This window comes from Stylophora pistillata, chromosome 4 (assembly GCF_964205215.1).
Source record: "Stylophora pistillata chromosome 4, jaStyPist1.2, whole genome shotgun sequence".
NCBI classification, from domain to species: domain Eukaryota; kingdom Metazoa; phylum Cnidaria; class Anthozoa; order Scleractinia; family Pocilloporidae; genus Stylophora; species Stylophora pistillata.
The window spans coordinates 24,974,903-24,997,948 of record NC_142522.1 but is presented as its reverse complement, the minus strand read 5'-3'; the positions used below and the strand labels follow the sequence as shown (position 1 = coordinate 24,997,948).

The window sequence follows — 23,046 nt, the reverse complement described above, 5'->3', positions numbered from 1 at the left end:
CACATGGTTTTCAATCTGGGGGAACGAAGGCGGGGTCAGTCGTTGCTAAAAGGGGAGACGTTACAAAATTGACTGCTAATCAACTGCCAAGGAGGAGTGGTCACAAGATCAGAGTAAGTTTTATCGTGACACAACCAAAATCCTCTCAGTAATCTCCTTCTTCAGTGAATTCAAAGTACTTGGATGTCTTAGATTTCTTTTTAAAAAAGAAGAAGACAATTCAGTGCGTGATCGTCCTCAGAAATGGTTAAAGGTTTAGTGTTACGTGATAACTATTTAAAGATGTCAATTCATGAATGAGCTTAACAGAGAATAATTTCATGCCAAGGCTCAACCCACAAGAGCTAAAAATAGAGAGTAGTTTGATCTCAATTTCGATCGGAAACTACATTCCTTCAATATTGCGCAACTCTTTGATGAATTTGTCTACGACTTTGCAGAGTTAAATGAGCACATTTCACAACTTTCCGTATTAGTTGGCAAAAGTTAAGTTCGCAGAAAACAGTAATCGCCCTCCTTTGATGAGTCCTAGTTTTTCGACAAGATCATTCTAATCAAGGAGTCTTTCCTTTCATTCTAATTGTAGTTGTGTCCAGCTAGCTTTGCACATATGTGGGGCAAAAGCATTAGCGAAAGTAGCAATCACAATTGTGTATATTTTGGCATGTTTTTAGACTGAATGAATTGATCCCTGACTGTTAATCTTCCGCTTCAGGGTAAGAAGATTACAGTAGATTCAAATAACACCTACCTTTAAGTTTTCTACTTTAGGCGAATCGCCTGAAGCGTTTCATTCGAATAGCGACACGAGCACCGTAGGAAAGAAATTAACTTGGGTACGAGAACGTCAATAGAAATGAATTTGTATGCCGCTTGTATCCTGTACTTTTTGGTAGTTTCAGTCTGTTACGGATTAAACGGTAAGTAGCGAGTCAAAACAATGTTGTTTGTTTTACTGCGTAAAGACCTACACTTTACCTTTCTTTTACTCTAGGTTTAATGAATTTGGCTCATATGGGTTGGATTTTCATGAATTTCACATAATTCTGAAAACCACCAAGACATTCTATCTAAAGCAGTAATATCTATCGTATTTAAGGTTGAGTACGGTGAGATATTTACGTTCAAATTTTCATGGTTTGTCCAGTCAGTTGAAATTCGTAGTAATGAGGGAGGCAAGATTTCTCTAGAACCCCATACTTCATTATGCATAAGGTATTGTTTTGCCGATAAGACAAACATTAGATTGCCTATGGTCTTGGTTTAGAATATTAAGGGTTATACGTGAATATGTTTTCAAAAATAATTTCAGGAATGCTTTGATGTGATATGATTAAGTTAATGGTCTCAAGCTTCCAATAAAGCTGGAGACAGAAAGTCTACCTGCACTTGGTTATAGTTCTATTTTCCGCTTTCGAGGGAAGCTTATTCGACCTGAGACTCTTAACTGCAAAGGAAATATTTGCTTGCAAATAGAATTTTTATGCTTCTTCTCCCCGTTGATTGAACAGTAATTTTAAATAAATGCGGCTATGGGATTTTGCCCATAGCCATTTACTCCAATTGTTGATTGGTTATAATTTTTCCCAGTAAACATAGCTCAGGCAAGGCAGCATATTTGGGTTGTTCATATAATTTATAAGGGAGAAAAGGCATAAATTAGTTTTACAAGATTAGCGGAGAGATGACTTCTTTTGATATTTGAGCCAACAGATCATCTCACGATTTAGATTTTTGGCTCACATAATTGCCTCGTTTGACATCAGCGAGATGATTAAAGTAAGAATATTTCAAGTTAGAGAAGTATACGCACACTAAGAACTCCAACTGTACTGATCAAGAACACCCTCCGCACGACATACCCGTTTATGACTAAAGGCTGATAGTTTCGAAAGAAACTGTTTGGGGCTGCGTCGGTGGGAGTAACGAAATAGTTTGGATATATCAACAAAGTTGAAATGGTAAATTAGCCACCGTAATGATTACAAAAGCTGACGTTTTGACGAAGGGCTAACGCTCGAAACGTCAGCTTTTGTAATCATTACGGTGGCTGTTTATGAATGCCACGGGGACGTGTTCTTGCGATGTAACCAAAGCCCCGATTACATGTTGTAAAATATTCTGGTTACGATCGCTTCTTTTTCGGTCAGAAACATAAAAATTCCTCACTTACAGTTGAACCTCTCTACAAAGGCCACCTTAAGAACGGAAGAAAGAGTTCATTGTGGAGAAGTGGCCGTTCGTGGAGGTTCGACTGTATTATTAAGAGTCAAGAGTCAAGAGTCATTATTTTATAGCGAGGATTAAAGAGTTTTGTTGCAGCCTTTTGTCACATTTGCCAAAATTTTATGTGAAACACTACGCATGTCGGAATAGATACTGTTGTAACAAAATAATACAATGGCCGCCGCGATTGTATGCAAGTTCAGTCCCGTGGGATTACTTATGTGCCGTGCGATGTGAGTACTTTACTCAGTGGCCCAGTTAAAGTTTACAACATCTTCCTGATACAATATTTTACTCTCCTTCCCTCTCAATATTTTCGTGTTTACAATTTCCCTGCGACAAATGCATGGGTCAAGAAAAAAAATGTAGAGGTAAACTGGGGGACTGTGTAAGACAAGCAGCGTTTATGACGGGAAACGCGAAAGTGGCGAATGTCCCTCGGCAACTGGCTGCAGCAAACCAGAGTCTTGAGTAAAATACTTTTATTCGTCGACTCTTCTGCAGAGAGTTGCAGCGACGAACTTGGAATGAAAAATAAACGAATCCCAGACAAGAATATTACAGCATCAACTTCAAAAAGTAAAGATAACTCCCCTCACTTTGCACGTTTGGACAGCCCAAAGGCCTGGTGCTCTTCGCAAGATGACAAGTTGCCTTTCATACAAATCCAGTTGAAAGGTCCAAGGATTATAACTGGTATAACAACCCAAGGAAGCTCTTCTGATTGGGCATGGGTGACAAAATATGGAGTCAAGTTCCGGGAAAATGGAACATGGAAAGAATATCATGAGGTTCCTAAATTTTAGATGTTTATGTTTTTTTTTTTCTTCGTTTGGTCTCTGAGTAACCAGATTGTAACGATGAATTATAGAACATTTCCTTTTTTATACTTTCGAGGAAATGTGAAAGCCATTAAACTTATTTTTCAAAAATATCAGATTTAGTTTCATTCTACATAAGATTTATATATGACTAACCCAAAAGTGAAGAGAAAATTTGCAAATCTTTAACGATTCCTCGAACTTGGAACATTTTAAGTTCATTTGCCTCGAGCGCGAGAAAGATCAAATGTCACTTTTCAGTGTTGACCGTCTCTACCCATTAATCACCAGTGAATCTAATGCGTTCAGACACAATTTAATACTAAGTAATGACCCTAATGAGCCTGCTTCAAATGAACCATCTAAAGAGTTAACTTTCCGTTTAATTTTCAGGAACTAGCGGGCAATAATAACATTCGAGGCGTGAAGTCGAATGCCTTAGATCCTCCAATCAAAACGCAATCGATTAGAATTTATCCAAAGGATCCAATGACGTTGGATAACACTGATCCCAAACCCTGCTGCTTAAGATTAGAGTTGCGTGGATGTTCTGCTCCAGGTATAATGTACAGATCCACTTACTGAGAACTTTTGATAGTTTGAAATAATTCAAAGATATAGTTTCTTTAATCGATACGTGCCCACATGACTGATCATGTTATTCTGGCTGCATGATCTTTGCTTTTCTTTTTTTATTCATTTACTAAAAAAAAAAAATTACAAATAGGACTGACTACGCAAAAGAGACAGAACCAGGTGAAAAAAGGATGGAAAGTCGTGCCTTCAGAAAACTATAGACAATAAAGGAATGACTACACAAGAAAGACACAACTGGGTTAGCCGGGTGACAAAACCGAAAAAATGAAATAAATGCTAATGCTTCTTTAGCGTTTGCCGTCTCAGAGACTATTCAACAATATTCCCTAAGCCCGAGGTGAATAGCTGTTAAATGAAGGAAGAATAATAGATTGCTTTAACGAAAAACCAAACACGTTTAAAAAATAGCATCTAATATCTTTATTTTAATTTACGTTTAATTTGTTGTTGTTTTCCTGAAAATGCAGATTGTGGCCCCTTAAAAAAGCCAGATCACGGAGATATAATCGAGCAAGTAGCGTTTACCTATGGAAATAGAATAGTCTTTAAATGCACAGAGACGGGTTATGAAATGAGAGGATCTAGAGTAAGGATATGCCAAATTGATGGAACATGGAATGGCTCTCCCACTACATGCGAAAGTACGTACAAATTCAATTAATAAGTTTAAAGGAATCACAAATATATTGCGATCAATATTTCAATGATAAAATTTGCTTTGCTACAGAATAGGCCTTTTGCAGCTAGAGATTACATGCTTAGATACCGCCTAGCAACGCCATACTGGAGAGCAAGCACTCCAGTGATCTCAGACAGTATAGAGGTCACAGAGGACTGCATTCAAACAAAGAATACAGCGGATAACTGGTCAAAAGGTATCCCAATTCGAGAAATCCAGTAAGAAGTAATCAACAGCTTCCCTGGAGTGTATCAGCAGCAAAATCACACCAAAATTCGTTTCTCGAATTGGGATACCCTTTAACTTGTTATCCGCTGTATTCTTTGTTTGAATGCAGACCTCTGTGATCACTATTTTGTCGGAGATCACTGGAGTGCTTGCTCTCCACTATGGCGTTGCTATGCGGTATCTAAGCACGGGATCTCTAACTGCAAAAGGCCTATTGTAACCTTACTTATTTGAAAGACTGATAGACAAACGGACAAACTGATTAACTGCCTGACTGACGAACTGATTGACTGATTGACAGATTTATTGATTGATCGACTGACCAACTGATCTTTGCAGTTGTTCAATGTGGAGATCCTGGAACCATCCAAAACGGAAGCCAGACAGTAACTAAAGGTTTCATGTACGGCGGATCTGTTGAATTTAAATGTGACAAAGGTTACACTCTGGTAGGGAAGCGCATCATTTACTGCCGAGCGGACAAACAATGGAGTGCAGCTGTACCGCATTGTCGAGGTTAGAGTTACTTCATGACGTTACGAGACAGACCTACTTTCTTGCCCTTTCCTAAACACCCAGACGTGAAAATATTGACTGGAAAAAGTTTCATTCCTGAACTTTAAATTTCTGGAAGGAAAACACCCCCTTTAAGGAAAATTTTATTCATTCTTAAAGAGTTCATGTTGCAATTACCCTAAATTAAACAAATCAAGACGCCTTCTCTGATATTCCAAGAAACATTCTGGTGGCATCCTTCCAACCAAATTCAAGATTTATTTTATTTTAAAAAACGTGCAATACGAGTCCTTAACGCGCCTCATATCGCATTAAATAGAACCATGACCTGGGACCCTTTAAGGATCAAACGTATATTAATCACGTGCAACCGAGTGCAGCTGTGGCTGTAATATTCCAATGTTACTCAGCAGATGTTTAAAGTCCAAGTCCGTGGCTATTACTGCCGCTTTTTGAAGGCCGATAGTTCGAAGATATTCTTGCAGTTCATCATTTGCAATATGGGTAATTCTTTTCCCACTTTATGCTTCATCGTGACGCTACATTTTGTTTAATGGCGAATTTTTACCAGCTTCTACCTGCTAACATTGACTCATCCTAGAAAACTATCATTTCAAGGCAGTAATAAGTCAAATTATTATCCAACTGTGCTTCGTAGAGTACAAATAACGCACAAAACGAGTACAAATACCTGGCACGGTATTTGTACTTCAGAGAACCGGTTAGACAGGTTTTCTCGCATTGCGCAAGCGACGAATTGGATTGAAGTTACGAAAACAAATGGCGGACAATTTAGATTATTTTTCTGACGACGAAGAGTCGAAATGGCTGGCGAATATTTATCCAAGTTTATTAGATAAATCGAAAGAATAAAATAAGTAAGAGTACAATGAAATTTCATCATTTATTGAAGAAAATAGAAACAGCAACACGACAAAGAATTCCGTTCCGCTTCGCATACTTCTGTCACGCCCTCTCCGTAAATAAATACCCGCGGAATTCGCCTGCACTGAAATAACAATTTAGCGTGTTGGATACGGCACAACTCGTAAAACTCGGCGATACTACACAACAAAACGTTTAATAAGATATATGTATTTGTGGTAGAGAACTCTTAAATATCGACTATTGTTTTTTACCATGTTCCATCAGAAATGGATTAAATCAAAAGACTAGGTGGTATTTATCCGAGAACTGGGTCCTTACATCGTGAAGACGTTTGTCTGAAAAACCATGCGGCGTTCAATTCATGTGTCTTTCTTGATCACTATAACTGAAGGGGTTAGGATATACCTTTTGTCACGTAGTAGTAGCAAGTAGGATAAATATTGTAAGAAATATGCAGCTTTTTTTAGAGACATGTTTCGGCATGCTTATGCCATCTTCAGTCAATGAGTAACTGAACGTGATTAATTATATAACAGACAAGCAGATGAATAAAATATTTACAGTATGATGTAATACGAAAGCGGGTACTAATTACAGCGTGACAACAAACATGAAATTAAAGGTGTGAACTAAAATGCTAGAAAAGTGTTATTATGCTGTAATTGTTTGATAACTTCAGGTTTGATCTTATTTATATAAAATGCTTCTTTGAGTTTTAAATCAATTGAGTTGTTGGCAGAATCCAGAATACTAAAGCAAGAAAGGGAGCATTTGTTCTTACAAGAAGGAGATGTGTTAAAATGCTTAAAAATATGCGAGTTTTTATCGCTTTCCGTGTGCTCCTTTATCCTAGTAGAGAAGTGGCGACTAGTTTCGCCAATATACCTTTTGCTTAGGAGGGACGAAGAAAGTTTTTCAAAATAACTTGAAGTTGCTCTTTGTGTGTGTGTGGAGATATGATTAAAGCCGCATCATTTACTGTCATCAAGGATAACGGTGGTTTCATTGTCATTCTTAAATGCAAACATCGACTTTCCAATGATTTTCTCGCATCACCTTCCAGTCACATGACATTTTTAAAAAACTGGTTTCTCGCGGGTCCTCTCCATCTGAGGTGGAAAATGTATCTTCTTGGGCGATCCCTCACAACCTACCACGCCCTTCCTCCAAAAATATTGTAATAAAAAAACATTCCTAACTACATTTGGATGTCATTCTTTACACTTCAGTCTAACTTCTGGTAGGGAGTTGAGGCAGAAGAATTCACTTTTTCACTCAGCCTTATTTCCTTGTCAGATTTCTGTCAAAGCCATGCAGCTGGGGTGCACGCCAATCCTGATAACTGCTTTGGTTTCATAATGTGTGATAAGGCTGGTACCACCCATGAAATGCCTTGTCCTGCGGGACTCAAGTTCAATCCCGCCACACTCGTCTGTGATTGGCCGAAAAATGTCGAGTGCGAGAATGCTGGAAGCGGAAAGCCGGCAGGCTGAACAACCCGAGGAGTATTCTCTCACCGCTGACGAATGAAGACGTAGTATTTGAATACCTCTTAGCTACGGTGTACTAGAAACATTTTATTCTCGAATTAAATATTGTGACAACATGATTTCTATTTTTTTCTGGTTCGCTGAGAGAGGGAGGCAAGTCATGACCATGATATGATAATAAGGTGACTTTTTATAGAGACCAGCTAGTATCATAGGCTTGATCCTTGCTCCAAGTTCATGTTGTAGTTCCAAGTTAGCTGAGCAACGTATGATTTGATCGATTTGTACTTGCCCCGGCGAGCACGCCTACGTAAAATGCTCCAGTTATTAGGGGAATAAAGTTTAGATGCTCTTTTAACAAGCTCTAAATTAAACCTTCAGTCTCGATAAAAATATGTAATTTCCTATACTTGGATTAATTCATCGTTTATTGAAAAAAAAACGAACCCGAACCAATCTCGTTCCCATGACTTTTTCCCTTTCTAGGGGGTGGAGCGGGAAAAGGCCCACCCTCGATTAAGGGAAAAAGCCTTGGGAACAAGGATGAACCCGAACGTCCCGCGAAGCAAAAAGCCCTTTTTGGGATCTCCAGGCGAGTTGGTAACCTGACAATCGGCCTTGCTAATAAAAAATTAGCCTGTTTACAGTCCTCTCTCCCCTCCACCCTGCAAAAGAAACGGGGGCGGCTGCATACAGGCCAATTTACCATTTCAAATTTGTTGATATATTCAAATTATAACCAAAACTTTGCCAACTCGATGATAAAAGCTATAAGCATCCTCTCGGTTAGCCTCAGGGATTTGTCTTAATAATCTCACTTCATTTTATGTAGTAAAAGCTCTTGTGAGCGAACACTCAGATATATCTGACAGATTATGACTGAACATGAGAGCTTTCCTACTAAGCTAACAATAAAAACAATCACATCACACGTGCATGGCACACTGAAATATGGCACAGCGAGATCTTCGTAACGAATGGCGCTGAAAATCTAAATGATTTCAAAACGCTGGCCGTAGGGAATCATCCGGCACCAGATTCATTTGGAAAATTCACCAGTCTGCTTCACCACTTTCCATGCAAACGCTAGTTACTTTTTCTACACTGTCGAAGCGAGATTCTATCAACATTGCCCATTCTAGTTACTGTCAAGTCTAAGTAATATGTTGAAAAGTCACGTCTAAAAAGTCTAAGAGTTGAAATAGAAATTCGCTCTCCTATTGTTTGGGAAATATACTCACAAAGGCAATGAACCTGCAATGTTGCACGATTTAAGAATTATAACGTAACAAACAAAAAAGTTATTGTTTTGAATGACTTCATGTTTACCGATGCACAGGTGTATTGTCGAGAGTGTTGGAGAAAAGAGCTTCAGGTAAGACAAGCTTCTATATACTTGTCGAAAGTATGTTAATTGCTCAGTTACATTTGATATACAGTATTACATTGAGAATCTTCGGCCACTAACAGCCTGTAGAAGTCCGGCTGAGATTCTGACAACAATTGCAAAACCTCGGCGAGCTTACAATTACCTATTGGCGAGGAAGCTCTCTTTTTTTCTACCAGAAGAACTCACAAGCTTTCTTGAGTGGTCAGCATTCTGGTATCGTTCTATCGTGTGAGTCATTTTGCAAGTGTTAATTGCTTAAGTCTGTTCTGCAGTTCAGGCATGCAAGACTGGTAAGCCAGACCTGTGCCAAATACGAAGTTTTGGTTTTCATTTCTTGTCCGAGCGTTGTGCAGCTGATCCACTATTTGTTCTCGCTTCCAGATTTTCTTCTTTTCTTCCAAAGTAAGCTCGGTGTCTGCCTCCTTTGCTGTCGTTGATGTTATAGTTGGTGTTGGTGTCGTTGTCGATGGTGGTAAGTTCCCTGCATTGCCTTTCACAGATTTTTGCAACGCTCTTTGCAGTACCTCCGCTGAAGTCAGCTGAGGGACTGCGTTACTTTTTTCCAAATTGTCTTTCGATAAAATAGTTATTTTGGTAGTGTCCTGGGTTTGGCTAGAAGCTCGGGGTTGTATCGAATAAGGTACAGGCGGAGGCATCGGCGAAGTTTTCTTTTGATGAAGTTCTTCAGTTTTTCCTAGTGGAGTTCTTCCGTTTCCCATCAATATCCCATTAGACGATTGCCTTGTAAGAATTGAGGAGGCTGTCTCGATACTCGTTCGCGAATCCTGGATTCTCTGGTTGTAAGGCATGTCGACATTTTTGATGAAGGTCAATTTGCCAATCGATCGGACTTCTGATGGTTTGGTTGTGAAGGGAGGATGGCCATTGGGGACATTGTGGACAGTTGCCTCGACTGTTATCACTTTGGTCGCACTTGGCTTTTGATATGAACTGGGCAATATCTGGACACTACTGTTATTATCAGTTCCAGAAGGTAGACTCGTTTCATTTGCATTCTTTCCTTCAGTTGTTGAAGTTTTGTCATGCTGGGTAACTGGAAGTTCAGGGGTAATCGTATCCTCCAAGTTTTGAACTCTGTTTCTGACAGATAATTCTCTTTTGATGCTACTTTCCATTGGAATTTCGGTCTCCTCCTTTACCTTCGTGTTTGGGCTGTCACCATCTATAACTGTAGTTACTCTTTTGGCAACACCTGGGCCCGATGAGGTAACCCCAATATCAACGATATCAATTATAGTGCAAAGGTCGTTTTGTTCTTCACGTGATTGCTCTTCGTTAGACACACCTCGTGTTGCATGGATCATTTTGGTTTCGTTTCCGGCAGACGAACTAACTTGTGAGTCTGGGTCATTCGGTTTGTTGTGAATTTCCACTATGCACACCTGATCTTCGCGGTTGACTTTGTTTTGTTCTTTAGTGGCTGAAACGACCTCTTCGATGGAAACAGATTGGTAGTCTGGCTCTGGAATCCATGTATACGATTTCGTTCGAGGTTTGATAATCTCTTCTGCATTTTTAACCACTTTTTCCTTAGCTGTTATGGATGGGGCGGACCCTGATCTGTTGATTTTTGTGCTTTTCTCGGCAGTCGTAGATTTGACAGATATTTTCTTTTTTGTATCAGCGTCTGAACTTTGATCCTTTTCAGATTCACGGGGACTCGTCCTTTTCTTGTTTTCACCACCGCGTTTTACAGAAACAACTACTTTGGTTAATGGAGGCATCTCCTCTGCAGACAGCATGGCCAGCTCGCGCTGAGTGTACCCCTTGAAAGATTTGCTTCTCACAAATCGCCTCCCTTCTTCATCACTTTTTAGTTTCAAGGAGCGAGTGGTTATCTTTTGATCTCTTCGCTTATCAACTTCCCAGTTAAATGACTGGCTTTGGTTTTCTTTCACATCCCTTGGTTGGCGTACCAATGTTTCCCATGTGTATTCAGATCTTTGGACCAGATCAGGGCTGTTGCTTGCGGAATTTGTAGTCTTACTTTCTTCATTTAAAGGTGATTTTTGTCCAGTTGATGCTTTTCCGTCGATGGCAGTCTTGTGAGGTCCATTTTGTGTATTTGCAGGGTTAATTTTCGGAGACGTAACGCTTTGCACGGATTGTAGAACTGCGTCTGAAGTCCCTGGAATCTCGCTGACAAAAGCGTTTGGTATGAGTACCGTGGAAGCTTTGCGACGAATTTTGGTAGAACCTCTTTTGGTGTCAATACAAAGTCCGTCTTCGGTTCTCTCAGAAACCGCGCTTGTATCGGCGTGAGTTGCCCAATCCTTATCATCAGGGAGGCGTTTCGGGTCTCCCGCCTGGTTCATCTGGACCCTGCAACGATGCGCCCAAAAAAATATTATGTACATGTAAGACTACTGCATGATTTAAAATCCCATTCTCAAGCACAAACCTGGTTTACAAACAGCTGAAAAGGATTCTTATTTAGCATTAATATTGACCATGGAGGAGATGACTAAAAGGTCAGTTATCTATCGAATTGGAACATAGCAAGCTTCGAGAAAAATTAGATGTTGACTATAGGTAGTCCGCGTGCAGCTGGGCAAAGTTAGGTGTGTAGTGGCGTGGCCACAGAAAGTCATAAGAAATTTATCAGCTGTATCCTGTTTATTTATAAATTGTGACTTCCTGCAGGATAAATACCCTTTTATAGGGACGGGACCTCTGAAACCAAGTTCATCAGTAAGAATAACTTTCTCCATCAATAAGGAAAATGTATCTATTTACTATCTGTGACTTCCCGTGAAATTGTGTTAGCCTCCTGCACACGAAAACAAACCATCGGTTGTCTTCCAAGTTCTACTTTGGTCTGATGATTACAAGCGTGACTTCCAAGGCTGACGATCAAAATGTTGCATGTCTTAAAGTGCCTCATTGACGGTCAGAGACACGATTAGAATTGGTTATTTTTCCTCGTATACTTAGCTGGAAAAGTTTCCAGAGCCTCGTGAACTAGATTCGCACACCGTAGGACTCAAAGTCAATAACAAATTTTCGGGAAGTACTGAAGTCAACAACGCAAGTTTGAACTCGGATCTTTTGTGAACGACAAGAACAAACGGAAAATTGTGTAAACTTCCTTACCTTTTCTTGCGTCGAAATATTTTGTACATGACAACTGCCACATAAGCGACGAGAAGTAGGCCTCCTCCACAGCCGGCCAAAATAATCCACCAAAGCTCCATTTATTTCTATACGAAAGAACATTAAAAATATGATCAACTAATTGAGACAAGAAATAACAAAATATCTAAATCAAAAAGTAAAAAAGGAATTCCAAACTATATACGTTACATTCAGGGTGTAAGCAGTAGAGGTTTGGAAGCACAACACTGACCATCTGTCTTATAGTCAATTCAGTGCATTAACTTCCGCTGCGGGCTATTTGAAGATAGCATATAACGCAAAAACTCTCCTTGCACCATATAAACAAGTAAACAAGCATTTTTCCACGTAAATCGCCGTATTGACACGAGTCAGTTTCTTTTATTTCATTCTTTTGATCGAGCAACTCTGAAAAATCTTTCACCGAGAGAAAATAATGTCCATTTTTCTTTCTCTTGCTTTCACACTTCAGAGAAAGTTGCCTTTCGTTGTGTGGGTCCTCATCTATAGACTGTTAAAGATAAGGATGGGCAGTTTTCAAATTAAGAAAGCAAAACGAAGCAGCTCTCTAGGGCTTGCGCCAATTCGTGACAAGCAAGTAATAGTGATATTTTTTCAATGTATGTAAACCTACAGATACACAATTAAAATCGTAAATAGCTAGTAGATCATGGACAGTGTTGACGGCTGAAAATTTTGTAATTACTAATCTCATACCTTAATAAAAACAGCTAAGAGTTATGAAAAATAAGATCCACGATTCAGTCGCGAGGCAATTTGCAGCCAAATTTCTGATATTCTGCTTTGAAAATAGACAGTTCCGCGTCGTTGATGAAATCGGAGAAGAAAGATCGATTTAATGGTGCAGTAAATTTGAGCGTGGTATCGAATGATAAGACAGGTGTCTAGTACTGACAAGTTCCTCTTTAATTTATGCTTAAGTAGGACGGAGAGAACTCGTTTAAACAAGAAACACGAGTCTTTCGTCGAGTGATAAACTAAATATTCTAAATTAAAAATCTTGTTTCGGCAGATTTGTTCGAAATATCAAAAATACAATTTCTGGTTCGTTCTCCACAGAAAGCTTTCCATGAAGTTTATAAACATACTCTATACTGCTTTCAATTTGAGAGCGATATTTGCATTATTGCTCGGTTCATTTGCCAGTCAGCTTTCAGGGTATAAATAACTCACTTAATGCTAAAGAGTGTCAAAACAGGTCTGTTAATGGGTTGGCTTGAGAATTCTTCGCCAAGTTTAAAATTTCAAAGAGTATGAAATGAAAACCTTTTTAGCACATTAACTGAAGGTTCTGACTCGTGACGTACTTCAGTGATTCAAAGAAAATTATTTTCAGGCCTGTAGTTTTCCATGAAATATTGATAAGCAACAAACAGGCTATAAATAAACGTTATCTTTTTGCAGAAGGTACGATTCATTGCGGCGGTGCTAGCCATATTTCTATCAAGATTTACGATTTTGCAATTATATATCTTAGACTCTTTGGTTATAAATATGATAATTGCAGACTTGGCAAATTAACCTGTTCCTCAATTCGTTTGCAAAGCACGCTCTTAGATCATGATTAAACTGACAATAGTAATAAATTTTGTAAGGTTTCGACTCACTTGTGTCAACGACGTTGTCCGTGTGCCTAAACGTACTTTAACGGCTTCACGTTTGATAATTCGGAACTTCTGATTTGTTTTCCAAACGTGCTGACCGAAACATTAGCACAGACTTCACGGTGGAAAGTGACTTAATGCGATTACCATCTACAGGCCCGTTTATCCTTGCAGCGGTATTCAAAATATCTTAGCAACAAATAATTGTTTCCCATTGTTCTAAGAGTAGCGCTTTCTAGAATGAACAAAAAAGTTGCAAGTTCAAACAAATCTCTACGTCATTTGCTTTGCTTTTTTAACACATTGCCGTATAACCAGTTATAGTGATGGTGTCATAGAAAAGAAATTAAAGGAAAAAACCAAATAGATATTAAGTATTCTGTAGTCATCGCCATCGCACATGTCTATGAAGGAAATTTGCTACCGATCCATTCTGAGAGAATGAATAGAGTAAAATAATGATTAAAAATCGGTTTTTATGTTTAAGTTCAGAGCGGCTCAAGGAGCCTTAAAATCCAAAATAATAGTTTATCTATTACTACGTTATTCGTATTTTCATTCTTCTTTGACAGCATAATTTTCAATTGGTATACCTAATCTGTATCCTTCACTCTGTCCACATAAGAAGTGTTTAGCTTCCCTTTAAAACAACAGAGTCATCTTGTTTTAGTTGCCAAAGTGATATCTTCCCACTCTGAAGTCAAAACTGACTGAGCTGAGGATTGTCAGATGACTTGAATTGACAAGACATATCTTGATGCTGTTCCTGGAGTCTCGCCAAAAAGGGAGGGTTAGTAGAAGTTGTGGAATAGAAAATAGGTGACTACTTCAAATCCACTTGATAATATATTGCTAGGATAGCAATCCTTCTTTATATAGAGATGACTGAAATCCTATAATGCATTCAAATCGTTTCGAACCTCTTCTCTATTGTTGCTTGACATGCCTCTTACGGTGATCTTTGTTTTGTTTTGTTTTGTTTGTTTTTTTCGGTTTTTGTCTTGTTTTTGTTTTGTTTTTTTTTTTTCATCAATTATTTTCCAAATGGGTGATTAATTAACCTACAACTTGCTTGTTACTCGGGGTTTCCGAAGGAAACCCCCGAGGTATAAATTCGTCTTTGTTTTGTTTGTTTTTTTTTTGCTTTCGTTCACAAACGCAGTTCCACTGAGGCGCATGCGTGATGTGTATGCGCATGCGTAGAATGAACTCTAGAGCGCATGGTAAAGCAATGGCTGCCTTCGTGGACTGATTGTACGCGAAAGAAATTAGACGGCTGTTACGCTCAGTATACATAGAAAGTCACACATCGTTATCAGTAGACCCAGATTGAAAATTGTGGAGCGTTTTGGGAACGGGTCGGTCCGCGAACTTTACGAGAGATCAATTTACGAGTGAACCTTCTATCGAGAAATATCAAGCGAACTCTGCTATATCAAACGAGCTATCTCATATTATCTCACATACATTCAAATTATCTCATATTATGTTTACATGTAAACACAACCGTGTATTTAGACGTGATCGAGAACCCAGTAGAAAACAAGAAGCTGCTCTGAAACGTCTCAGAAGAAAGGGCAGAAAACTGAAGGAATTTGTTTATGAGCGTATTCGTCCAAGCATACCGTCGTTGTGTGAAGGTTAGAAGAGTTACAAAGAATGTTCGTAAGCTTGATACGAAGAGGATAAGATTATATAAAGTTACACAGCATGAGAAGAAGTATTTGTTGAATTCTTCTGTGAGGGTATATCAAAGGATAATTAAATTGAAGTATAGAGTAGGTCGGTATTTATCAATGTTTTCTTGTAATAGACCCATGTGTCTTTGTAAGAGTCAGACACGTATCAAACTATTGTAAATTTCAACTGAGTTCAGATATAGAGAAAAACCCTGGTCCTACTCCAATCTACATTGACCCTAGAAAAACAATAACGGCACCATATAGCCAAGCTAAAGAGTTGGTATTTGGACAAAATTCTGAACAACAGTGTGTTGCAATGAGTTTATGCTCTTTGATTCACAATAACAAACAAGGAATCAATTCTGCTAATGATCAGGTGTCAATAATCAATATTGGAAATCAGTTGTATTTAAGTTTGTCTCAGCCAGACAATCATTTTTAATGCAGACAGAATTACCCACACTTTTAAATGTCTTCGAGACTGACTATGAACTTCAATACAGTGACAGTTACACTAGCACTATTCATCAAGAAGCTACAATAGAAGGATATTAGTACTGTACCTCCTTAGATAGAGCCTTTTTCACTTATAGCCAAAAATTTCAACAATTTTGCCTTGACAATAGGATGTACTGCAGTTGCTACCTATTGTAAAGGCAATGTGGGCTTGAAAATATTCGATTCTCATGCAAGAAATATTTATGGTAGAAGCCATTCTCAAGGTACAAGTGTGCTGCTTGAAGTATCATCACTGAATAGCTTAGTACATTATTTTCAGAGTATACATAACGATATATTTGAGTTGAAAGGGGTTAAAATTGATAAAGTTCAAAATAGTGGCCATTTTCAGTCATGCCCGTGAAACCAGAAAGTTCAATGTGAATTGTGCTGTGGCTGTTTATTCACTCTGCTACTCTGTAATAAAATCATGTAGTTATTGGAATTCAAACACCTTATCTAATGTTATACAGTATGGCAAAAGATTATGGAAATTCATATTTGAACAAGTATTTACTGTCAAGTATTTACTATTTACTGTGAAATTCATCTTTGAACAAGTATTTACTGTCAGATGATTTGCCAAAAACTGATGTTTGTGGAACTGAAGCAAGTTTAGATCTTAAAAGTGATTACAATGAAGGAATATTGTCTGATTCAGTTGACAGAAAATCGATTCTCAAAACTCTTGTGAGAAATAATAGTTGAATGCACTGGGTTTTTGATGTGGTTTTCAGATTTTTGTAGAACATTTATTTTGAAACCCACAAAAAGGTCAAAATATGTGTATTCCCTCTTGGTATGTAATGAAAGTCGAATGCCTTTAATTGAACATACTAAAACTGTAAATAGCACTGCTTCTCTTGTTGTGGCCATCAGCAGTATTAAATATTCAGAGACTTTTCTATTAATAACAATATGAACTCTTGAACAGTAATATTGCCTCGATCTACTGATTTCTGACAACTCTCCTTGGGTGAACATTTGGCAACAAACTTTGACTTGGTACCAATAATAGATAAAAAATTCCCTTCTCCTTGCAGTTATAGACAAGTACATTACCTACTCAGGGTTTGTAAAAGCCTTGAAAGTCCTTGAAGATGCTTGAATTTAAAAATTTAAAAACTCAAGGCCTTGAAAATACTTAAATTTGAGGAGTAAGGCTTGATTGTTGCAATGCTTTTTCTTTAGCAGTTTTCAAGTTGAAAATTACAGTACTTTCATGGAAAAGCTGAGAAATAATACTAAATTATTTTAAAATTGCTTATGCAAACCTTTCCAAAAGTGGTCCTTCAATTTTCTAGAACTTGGCCTTTAAAGTCATTGAAAAGTCCTTGAATTTCAACCTTTGGCATCTACAGGAACTTACTCCTATATGGTAATATATTATTTTGATTGTTGTCTAGTACCATAACAACATTCATTATACTCCAGCATACAAAAATAAACACAAGTAGACTTATTCGTGACCGGCAATGATGAAATTGCGTGACGACAGTAACGATGGCAACATTGCAGTCCCCTAAAGAGATAACTCCAGATGTGCGATATTGAAAGCCCGAGTTCACGCAGATATGCGCCTAGTTAATTCTGATGTTATGTTTATCAAATACCTCGCGTTTTCTGTGGATGATCGCGGACAACACGCGAAGAAGTGGGAAATATGGAGAATAACTATTTTATCAGATAATTGATATAAGTCACGAGTGAAGACAAGTCTCCTGTCAATGATAATGAGTTTTTGTTTAATCATCTCGTTAAATTCACGTTCAACACGCTCGTGAAAAAGTTGAACATGTTCGAATCTTATCTAGCAGTTTCTTTGTGACGTTACCGAGCGCATTCATAAATGAAAATAAATAAATTTGACTCGAACCTCTGTCAATGCCGGGTCTCCGAAGACCTCTTACAAGTAAAGTCGACATCACTATTTATCTCACGGTCATATATAGTAAATCGTGCTTTCCTTAATTGTGTGATATCATCAAACAGCTGAGCCAGCGCGAACACGTTTTCTTCATATAAAATACCTGAAGCCTAAACAGAATTGGCGAGATTTCATCAATTACGATCAAACCGCGGTTTACTTTAACCCTTTTGATCCAAAACAGATTTTACTGAAAGTTGCCGGCTACAGAGAAATCAAGCGAGTCTCCGGCGATTTTCATCTGACTTAATCAAACTATATCTTTTTAATTACTCACCTTAATAGCTGCCTGTTTCTTTCTAGTAATCTTTTCGCATTTAAACTGTTGGATTGTTATTTAGCCCAGTTAGCTTTGTCCTGCAAAATGAACAGTATTTTCTAGAGGTTTCCATTTTGGTTTAATTTTACAGCTCGTTAGTTTTAATTTGACTTGGCAGGAAAAGAAAAAAAATTAAAGATGGTGTTTTCCGTGCCAGAACTTTCGTATAATCAAACGTACGAATCAAAAACTTGCGTTTTTATTTCGTCCACATCCCCTATGCTTAAGATCCTTAAGTACAAATGTATGTTCCTTAAATATATTTCATTAAAATTAATTGTATCTTAGTTGCGAAATGGGGCAAGTAGGAAACAACGTAGTAGCGTGATCCTTTTGTGGTAGTTCAGAGTTTGTTTTTGTTTACCTTAAAGTAAAATATCGTTAAGAGATGAAAAAGCACACGTTACATAACAGCTGCACGGCTGCCTTCCCGTGGAGCGTTATAAAAGTTTCTTTGTCACTTTGACAAACAGTTATCGGGAACGAGTTTATGATTTTCAACCTCATCATTATTAAGTTTCTTAAACTTCACCCGCCACTGAATTAAGTACGAAGTCCTTGAACACAATTAGTGAGACTTTATGAGGCATTGAGTTCGCTTTCCGCGTTCTCGAAAAACGATACCAAGAGATGAAACACAATGTCTTAAGTAGATGATTCATGATGTTTAGAATTAGCCATGAAGACCTCGTTTGTGAGTTTCACCGGTGAGCATCACCAACAATTTACACTCCTACCTTCTACACAGGTTGTGCAGTGCTGTGGCTCCCCAAAGTGACTTTCTATCTTCAAGAAAAGCAAGTTTGTAGCTTAACAAATAGTTCTCACGCTTTTCAACTTCGCTTGGCTGAATCTAATTAGTGTCTTTGGGGCAAATGCTGTTTTGTTGTCGGACTAGCCAATAATTTTAAAGCTCCCCTGCCAAGCTCAAGTGCTCTCGTCAAGTTGAAACCAGGTCAGCCATAAAATGTAAACAATAAAGACCGTCATTCTTTAATTCACTCGTTCTTTACAACCCGTTTGAAGGAAACAGATATAAAAGTCAAGAAAATTATTTTCTCATTATACTTCCCACACGGAGCCCACATAAGCGGCGTGTCTGGTCGTTTGTTCGAAATATAAAGAAATGTATGGGAGAATATTGAAGAGTCGTAATATCGTAAACTTATATCGAGGAATGTCTATGTTAAGGCTCAAAGTAAATGTAAACCTACCTCACTTGCCGTGTATTGTCGTTTCTGTGGTTCTAAATGGCGAATTTGAGCAATTTGGTAGATTTTGCGTTGACTGTTACTCCTGTATAAGAAGGAGACAAGGGTGGAAGAAGGGTCTCCTTCTTATACAGTAGAGTAACAGTCAACGCAAAATCTACCAAATCGTTCAAATTCGCCATTTAGAACCCCAGAAACGACAATACACGGCAAGTGAGGTAGGTTTACATTTATTTTGAGCCTTAACATAGACATTCCTCGATATAAGGTTACAAGTATTACGACTCTTCAATATTCTCCCATACATTTCTTTATAATTCGAACAAACGACCTGACACGCCGCTTGTGTGGGCCCCCTGTGCTTCCGTCTCATTCATCTTGCAGTCTAGCCGACATGGATCATATTTTATGCGCAAGTTCTTATACAGTGTAATAAACCAGCGCTTTAATGCCATTTTCATTTGCATCTAAATGAACAGGTGATAAAACTGCTGTCAAAGTCGTGGAGGACTGGTCCAAAGCACAGAAGACGGCAGCTTAACGCCGATAAATGCAAAGTCATGACTCCTCTCCTGGTAGACGGCAAGGAAGTAGAGATGATAATATATGATAATATATGATAATATATGATAATATATGATAATATATGATAATATATGATAATATATGATAATATATGATAATAAGATGGCTTATAATATGAGGAAAAATGACACACAGGACCTTGTCCCAAATTTTAGCAGAACTAACGGTCTCAAATATAGTTTTTTTCAACCTTGTCGTTGGTGAATGGAATAGCTTACCTAATCCGGCACATTAGAGAATCAGGTAGTATTGAAACTTTTAAAACGAATTTTTTAAGTTTTATTAAGGATAAGGATAATTAGGGCATGTATTTTTATATTTCTATATAGTTTTGCAATATTAATTTTTTTTTTTTTTTTTAATTAGAGGGGGCATCCCTTGTATGGTGCATCAGCGCTTTTGGTTGTCTCTTCCTCCACAATTTTTCCTTTTATGGTTTTTATAAACCTTAATTGTAATTCATACTAATTGTTTGTGTTTTCTTGTGGAGTGAATTTGTAAGAAATAAATAAATAGATTCTGGGCGTGACTATTTCGCGTAGCCTTAAGTGAAATAACCACGTTAATGATTCCATCAAAAAAACAAACAAACGATTATACCTTTTAGTCCTCCTAAGGAGAGCCCGTGTTCCTGCGGAGGATACAATTAATTTCTATTGTACAACAATACGTCCTGTTTTGGAATACAGTGCGGAAATGTTCCGTCCATCCTGCGTTACCCACGTATCTTATTGATGACATCGAAAGGGTCCAAAGGCGCGCATTATCTATTATTTCTCCAGAAGTGTCATATCATGACTCCGTAGATAGGCATGGTTTAGCTTCACTCTACGACAGACGCAAGAAGTTATGCACTGATCCGCTTTTGTCCATCTCAAATCCATGTCATAAATTATACAGTTTGCTTCCAGATAGACATCATTCAGCGTACAACACAATACGCCAGCGCGTTTTTAACATACCGCGCTTCGCGCTCCCGCAGTGATCGTTTTAAGTCTTCATTTATTCTGGCTATGTGCTCGAGGGCTAATCCAGGGTCTTAGCATTGACTTCGTTTTATTCCATGGCTGTATAATTATAATTATTTTAGGTCTTACAATTTTTTGTAAATTTTGTAGTTTTATATAGTCTCATATAGATTTACAAATAATTGTGAAAAGTACGCAATTCAGCCTATGGCTGCAAAGTATTTTTATTTTTATGGTAATAAACTATCTATCCCATCTATCCGATCGCTAACTAGATCCAAGAAATATGCACGTTAACTTGTTGATCACGGAAAAGCTGATGGAAATCAAATTCGAATTTTTTTTTTTTTATCACAACATTCCGCGCCCGAACATAACTTTAAACATCCCTTTGCGCTCAAATACATTCTGGGAAAAATCCAAGAGAGTACGCCCCCCCCCCCCCCCCCCACTGAATGTTTCTAAAAGTATTCTGACACCTCCCCTTTGCTATACAAGTGTGGTGATCGTTTAACTCTTTATACCCTGACATCAGTAAGCATATTCTCCATACTTTTCTCATTTCCTAAGGTGCTGACGAGGAGAATTCGTTCAACAATCTAAAGCTTCTTTGGTTGGTGATTATTTTTACTATTCTCGTGACCGATTCGGGGTTGATATTGTGGCGAGAGATAAGATTGTAATCAATGATAGGAATCAAAAGGTTAAGAATATTGTGTGCATTCACTAAACATTACACAAGAGCAGTATGTACTAAAATAACGGAGTGCTTGTGAAGTCAGCGACGTTCACGCAGCCCTAGGTTTCTTTATGGAGGTGACGCTTGGCGGTTAAAAGCAGTTGCTCTTTTTTGAATCAGTACTCAACACTTTGTATCGTCTTATTAGGAAATTTCTAAGCCTTGCTTAACACAACAATGACATCTCATGTAAGTAAAAAAAAAAAAAAACTACTTCTAGAGCGAATAATTCGAAATACGAACTTATCTTTCAATAAAGGCTGATAGTTTCGAAAGAAACTGTTTGGGGCTGCGTCGGTGGGAGTAACGAAATAATTTGGATATATCAACAAAGTTGAAATGGTAAATTGGCCACCGTAACGATTACAAAAGCTGACGTTTCGAGCGTTAGCCCTTCGTCGGAGCGAATAGAGGAATTGTGGGTTGTGTGTGGAGCTACTTTATTGGTGGAGCTACTTCATTGGTGGGAACATGGCAACGAGGAAAACACGAATAAATTAGTGGAATGAAAAGCGTTCGTTGATCCCAGTGGGATTTAGACTGCCGGTTTGAAAGATGAGCTTTTGTTCAAGAGTTTTACGGCTTTCTGTGCTACCTGAGTGTAAGGAAAGACCGCAGATTGCCATATGTTGCTTAGAATGATTAGGTAAATTAAAATGTCTAGCGACTGGTTTCGATGTGTCCTTGTCATTCTTTTCCACGTCTCGAAGGTGTTCTCGGAATCGGTCACCTAGTCTTCTGCCTGTTTCGCCGATGTATATCTTTTTGCAATAAGTGCAAGTTATGCAATAGATTACATTGGGGGAGGTTTCAATAGATACATCAGTCACAAAATTACTCAGATAGAATATTTTGCAATTGGATTAAAAAGAGACGTGGTGCGCGCAACTATAAGATGTCTGAGCGGAAGAATATTTTTTACAGGTAAAACGCAACATGTTAGACGCGTTCATTTAGAATGGGGTCGTTATGGGGTCAACCGTTAGCCGTTAGCCAAAACATTTAGCCGTTAGGCGTAAAAAAAAGTTAAGTGTAAACAAATTGTGATGACCATGTTGGAAAGATTTTAACCGTTAGCCGTAGAAGCCATCGCCCCGTTTAGTCCCCCAGTTAGAAGGCGAATTAAAAAATGAAAAGAAGGCAGTGGTATACCAGCAGATGATCATTGATTTTTGTTAGTTAGGTGCCCAATGATATGATACATTTTCAGCATAACTATAAAACATAAATGAAGCAAAAATTTCTCCAGCACTACCTTGGATTACTATGTGAACCAGAGAGATTGTGGAAGGGTCCCTGGGGTCCTTGTGAAGCCCTGTTTCTTTAGTGGGAAAAAAAATTAACGAACTGCTGATTATAAATCCACCTGATGCACTCTAAAATTCCCAAAAGTCCTTTTTTGGAGGACTTCCCCTCCTTTTCACCCTAAGATCAGTATGCATGCATACTCTCCATACATTTTCTAAGATGCTGATGAGCTTCTTTAGTTACTGATCATTTTTTTTTATTCTCGTGACCTTAT

At 38.2% G+C, this 23,046-nt stretch overlaps 2 protein-coding genes across 7 annotated transcripts; one reads left to right on the top strand and one right to left on the bottom strand.

The window, feature by feature from the left end:
* Positions 1-684: 684 nt before the first annotated feature.
* Positions 685-21,044, top strand: LOC111332956 (membrane cofactor protein). Of its 5 annotated transcripts, none has more exons than XM_022938450.2 (6): positions 685-920; positions 2,731-3,017; positions 3,441-3,606; positions 4,112-4,285; positions 4,891-5,067; positions 7,252-7,561. In XM_022938450.2, the coding sequence occupies exons 1-6, from the start codon at positions 857-859 to the stop codon at positions 7,446-7,448; spliced, it is 1,065 nt and encodes a 354-aa protein (XP_022794185.2). In that variant the 5' UTR covers positions 685-856; the 3' UTR covers positions 7,449-7,561. The 5 variants fall into 5 exon arrangements, 4 of the variants coding, with proteins under 4 accessions (XP_022794185.2, XP_088612882.1, XP_088612883.1 ...); XM_088756756.1 differs by lacking the exon at positions 685-920 and adding an exon at positions 2,194-2,459; XR_015999901.1 differs by lacking the exons at positions 685-920; positions 7,252-7,561 and adding exons at positions 18,770-18,976; positions 19,712-21,044 and having other exon boundaries at positions 2,485-3,017.
* LOC111332924 (uncharacterized) lies at positions 7,855-18,870 on the bottom strand. Of its 2 annotated transcripts, XM_022938411.2 has the most exons (4): positions 18,759-18,870; positions 17,980-18,059; positions 11,950-12,056; positions 7,855-11,178 (listed from the first exon to the last, which is right to left on the bottom strand). In XM_022938411.2, the coding sequence occupies exons 3-4, from the start codon at positions 12,048-12,050 to the stop codon at positions 9,069-9,071; spliced, it is 2,211 nt and encodes a 736-aa protein (XP_022794146.2). In that variant the 5' UTR covers positions 12,051-12,056; positions 17,980-18,059; positions 18,759-18,870; the 3' UTR covers positions 7,855-9,068. The 2 variants fall into 2 exon arrangements, with proteins under 2 accessions (XP_022794146.2, XP_022794161.2); XM_022938426.2 differs by lacking the exons at positions 17,980-18,059; positions 18,759-18,870 and adding an exon at positions 13,599-13,714.
* Positions 21,045-23,046: the final 2,002 nt, after the last annotated feature.

Excerpts from the sequence above, each read along its gene's own strand:
- LOC111332956 (XM_088756754.1), top strand. The coding sequence starts at position 2,658 with ATGTCCCTCGGCAACTGGCTGCAGCAAACCAGAGTCTTGAGTAAAATA. Across the intron at positions 4,286-4,890 it reads CTCTCCCACTACATGCGAAA|TTGTTCAATGTGGAGATCCT; the intron begins GTACGTACAAAT and ends TGATCTTTGCAG. Across the intron at positions 5,068-7,251 it reads AGCTGTACCGCATTGTCGAG|ATTTCTGTCAAAGCCATGCA; the intron begins GTTAGAGTTACT and ends TTTCCTTGTCAG.
- LOC111332924 (XM_022938411.2), bottom strand. The coding sequence starts at position 12,050 with ATGGAGCTTTGGTGGATTATTTTGGCCGGCTGTGGAGGAGGCCTACTT. Across the intron at positions 11,179-11,949 it reads ATATTTCGACGCAAGAAAAG|GGTCCAGATGAACCAGGCGG; the intron begins GTAAGGAAGTTT and ends GCATCGTTGCAG.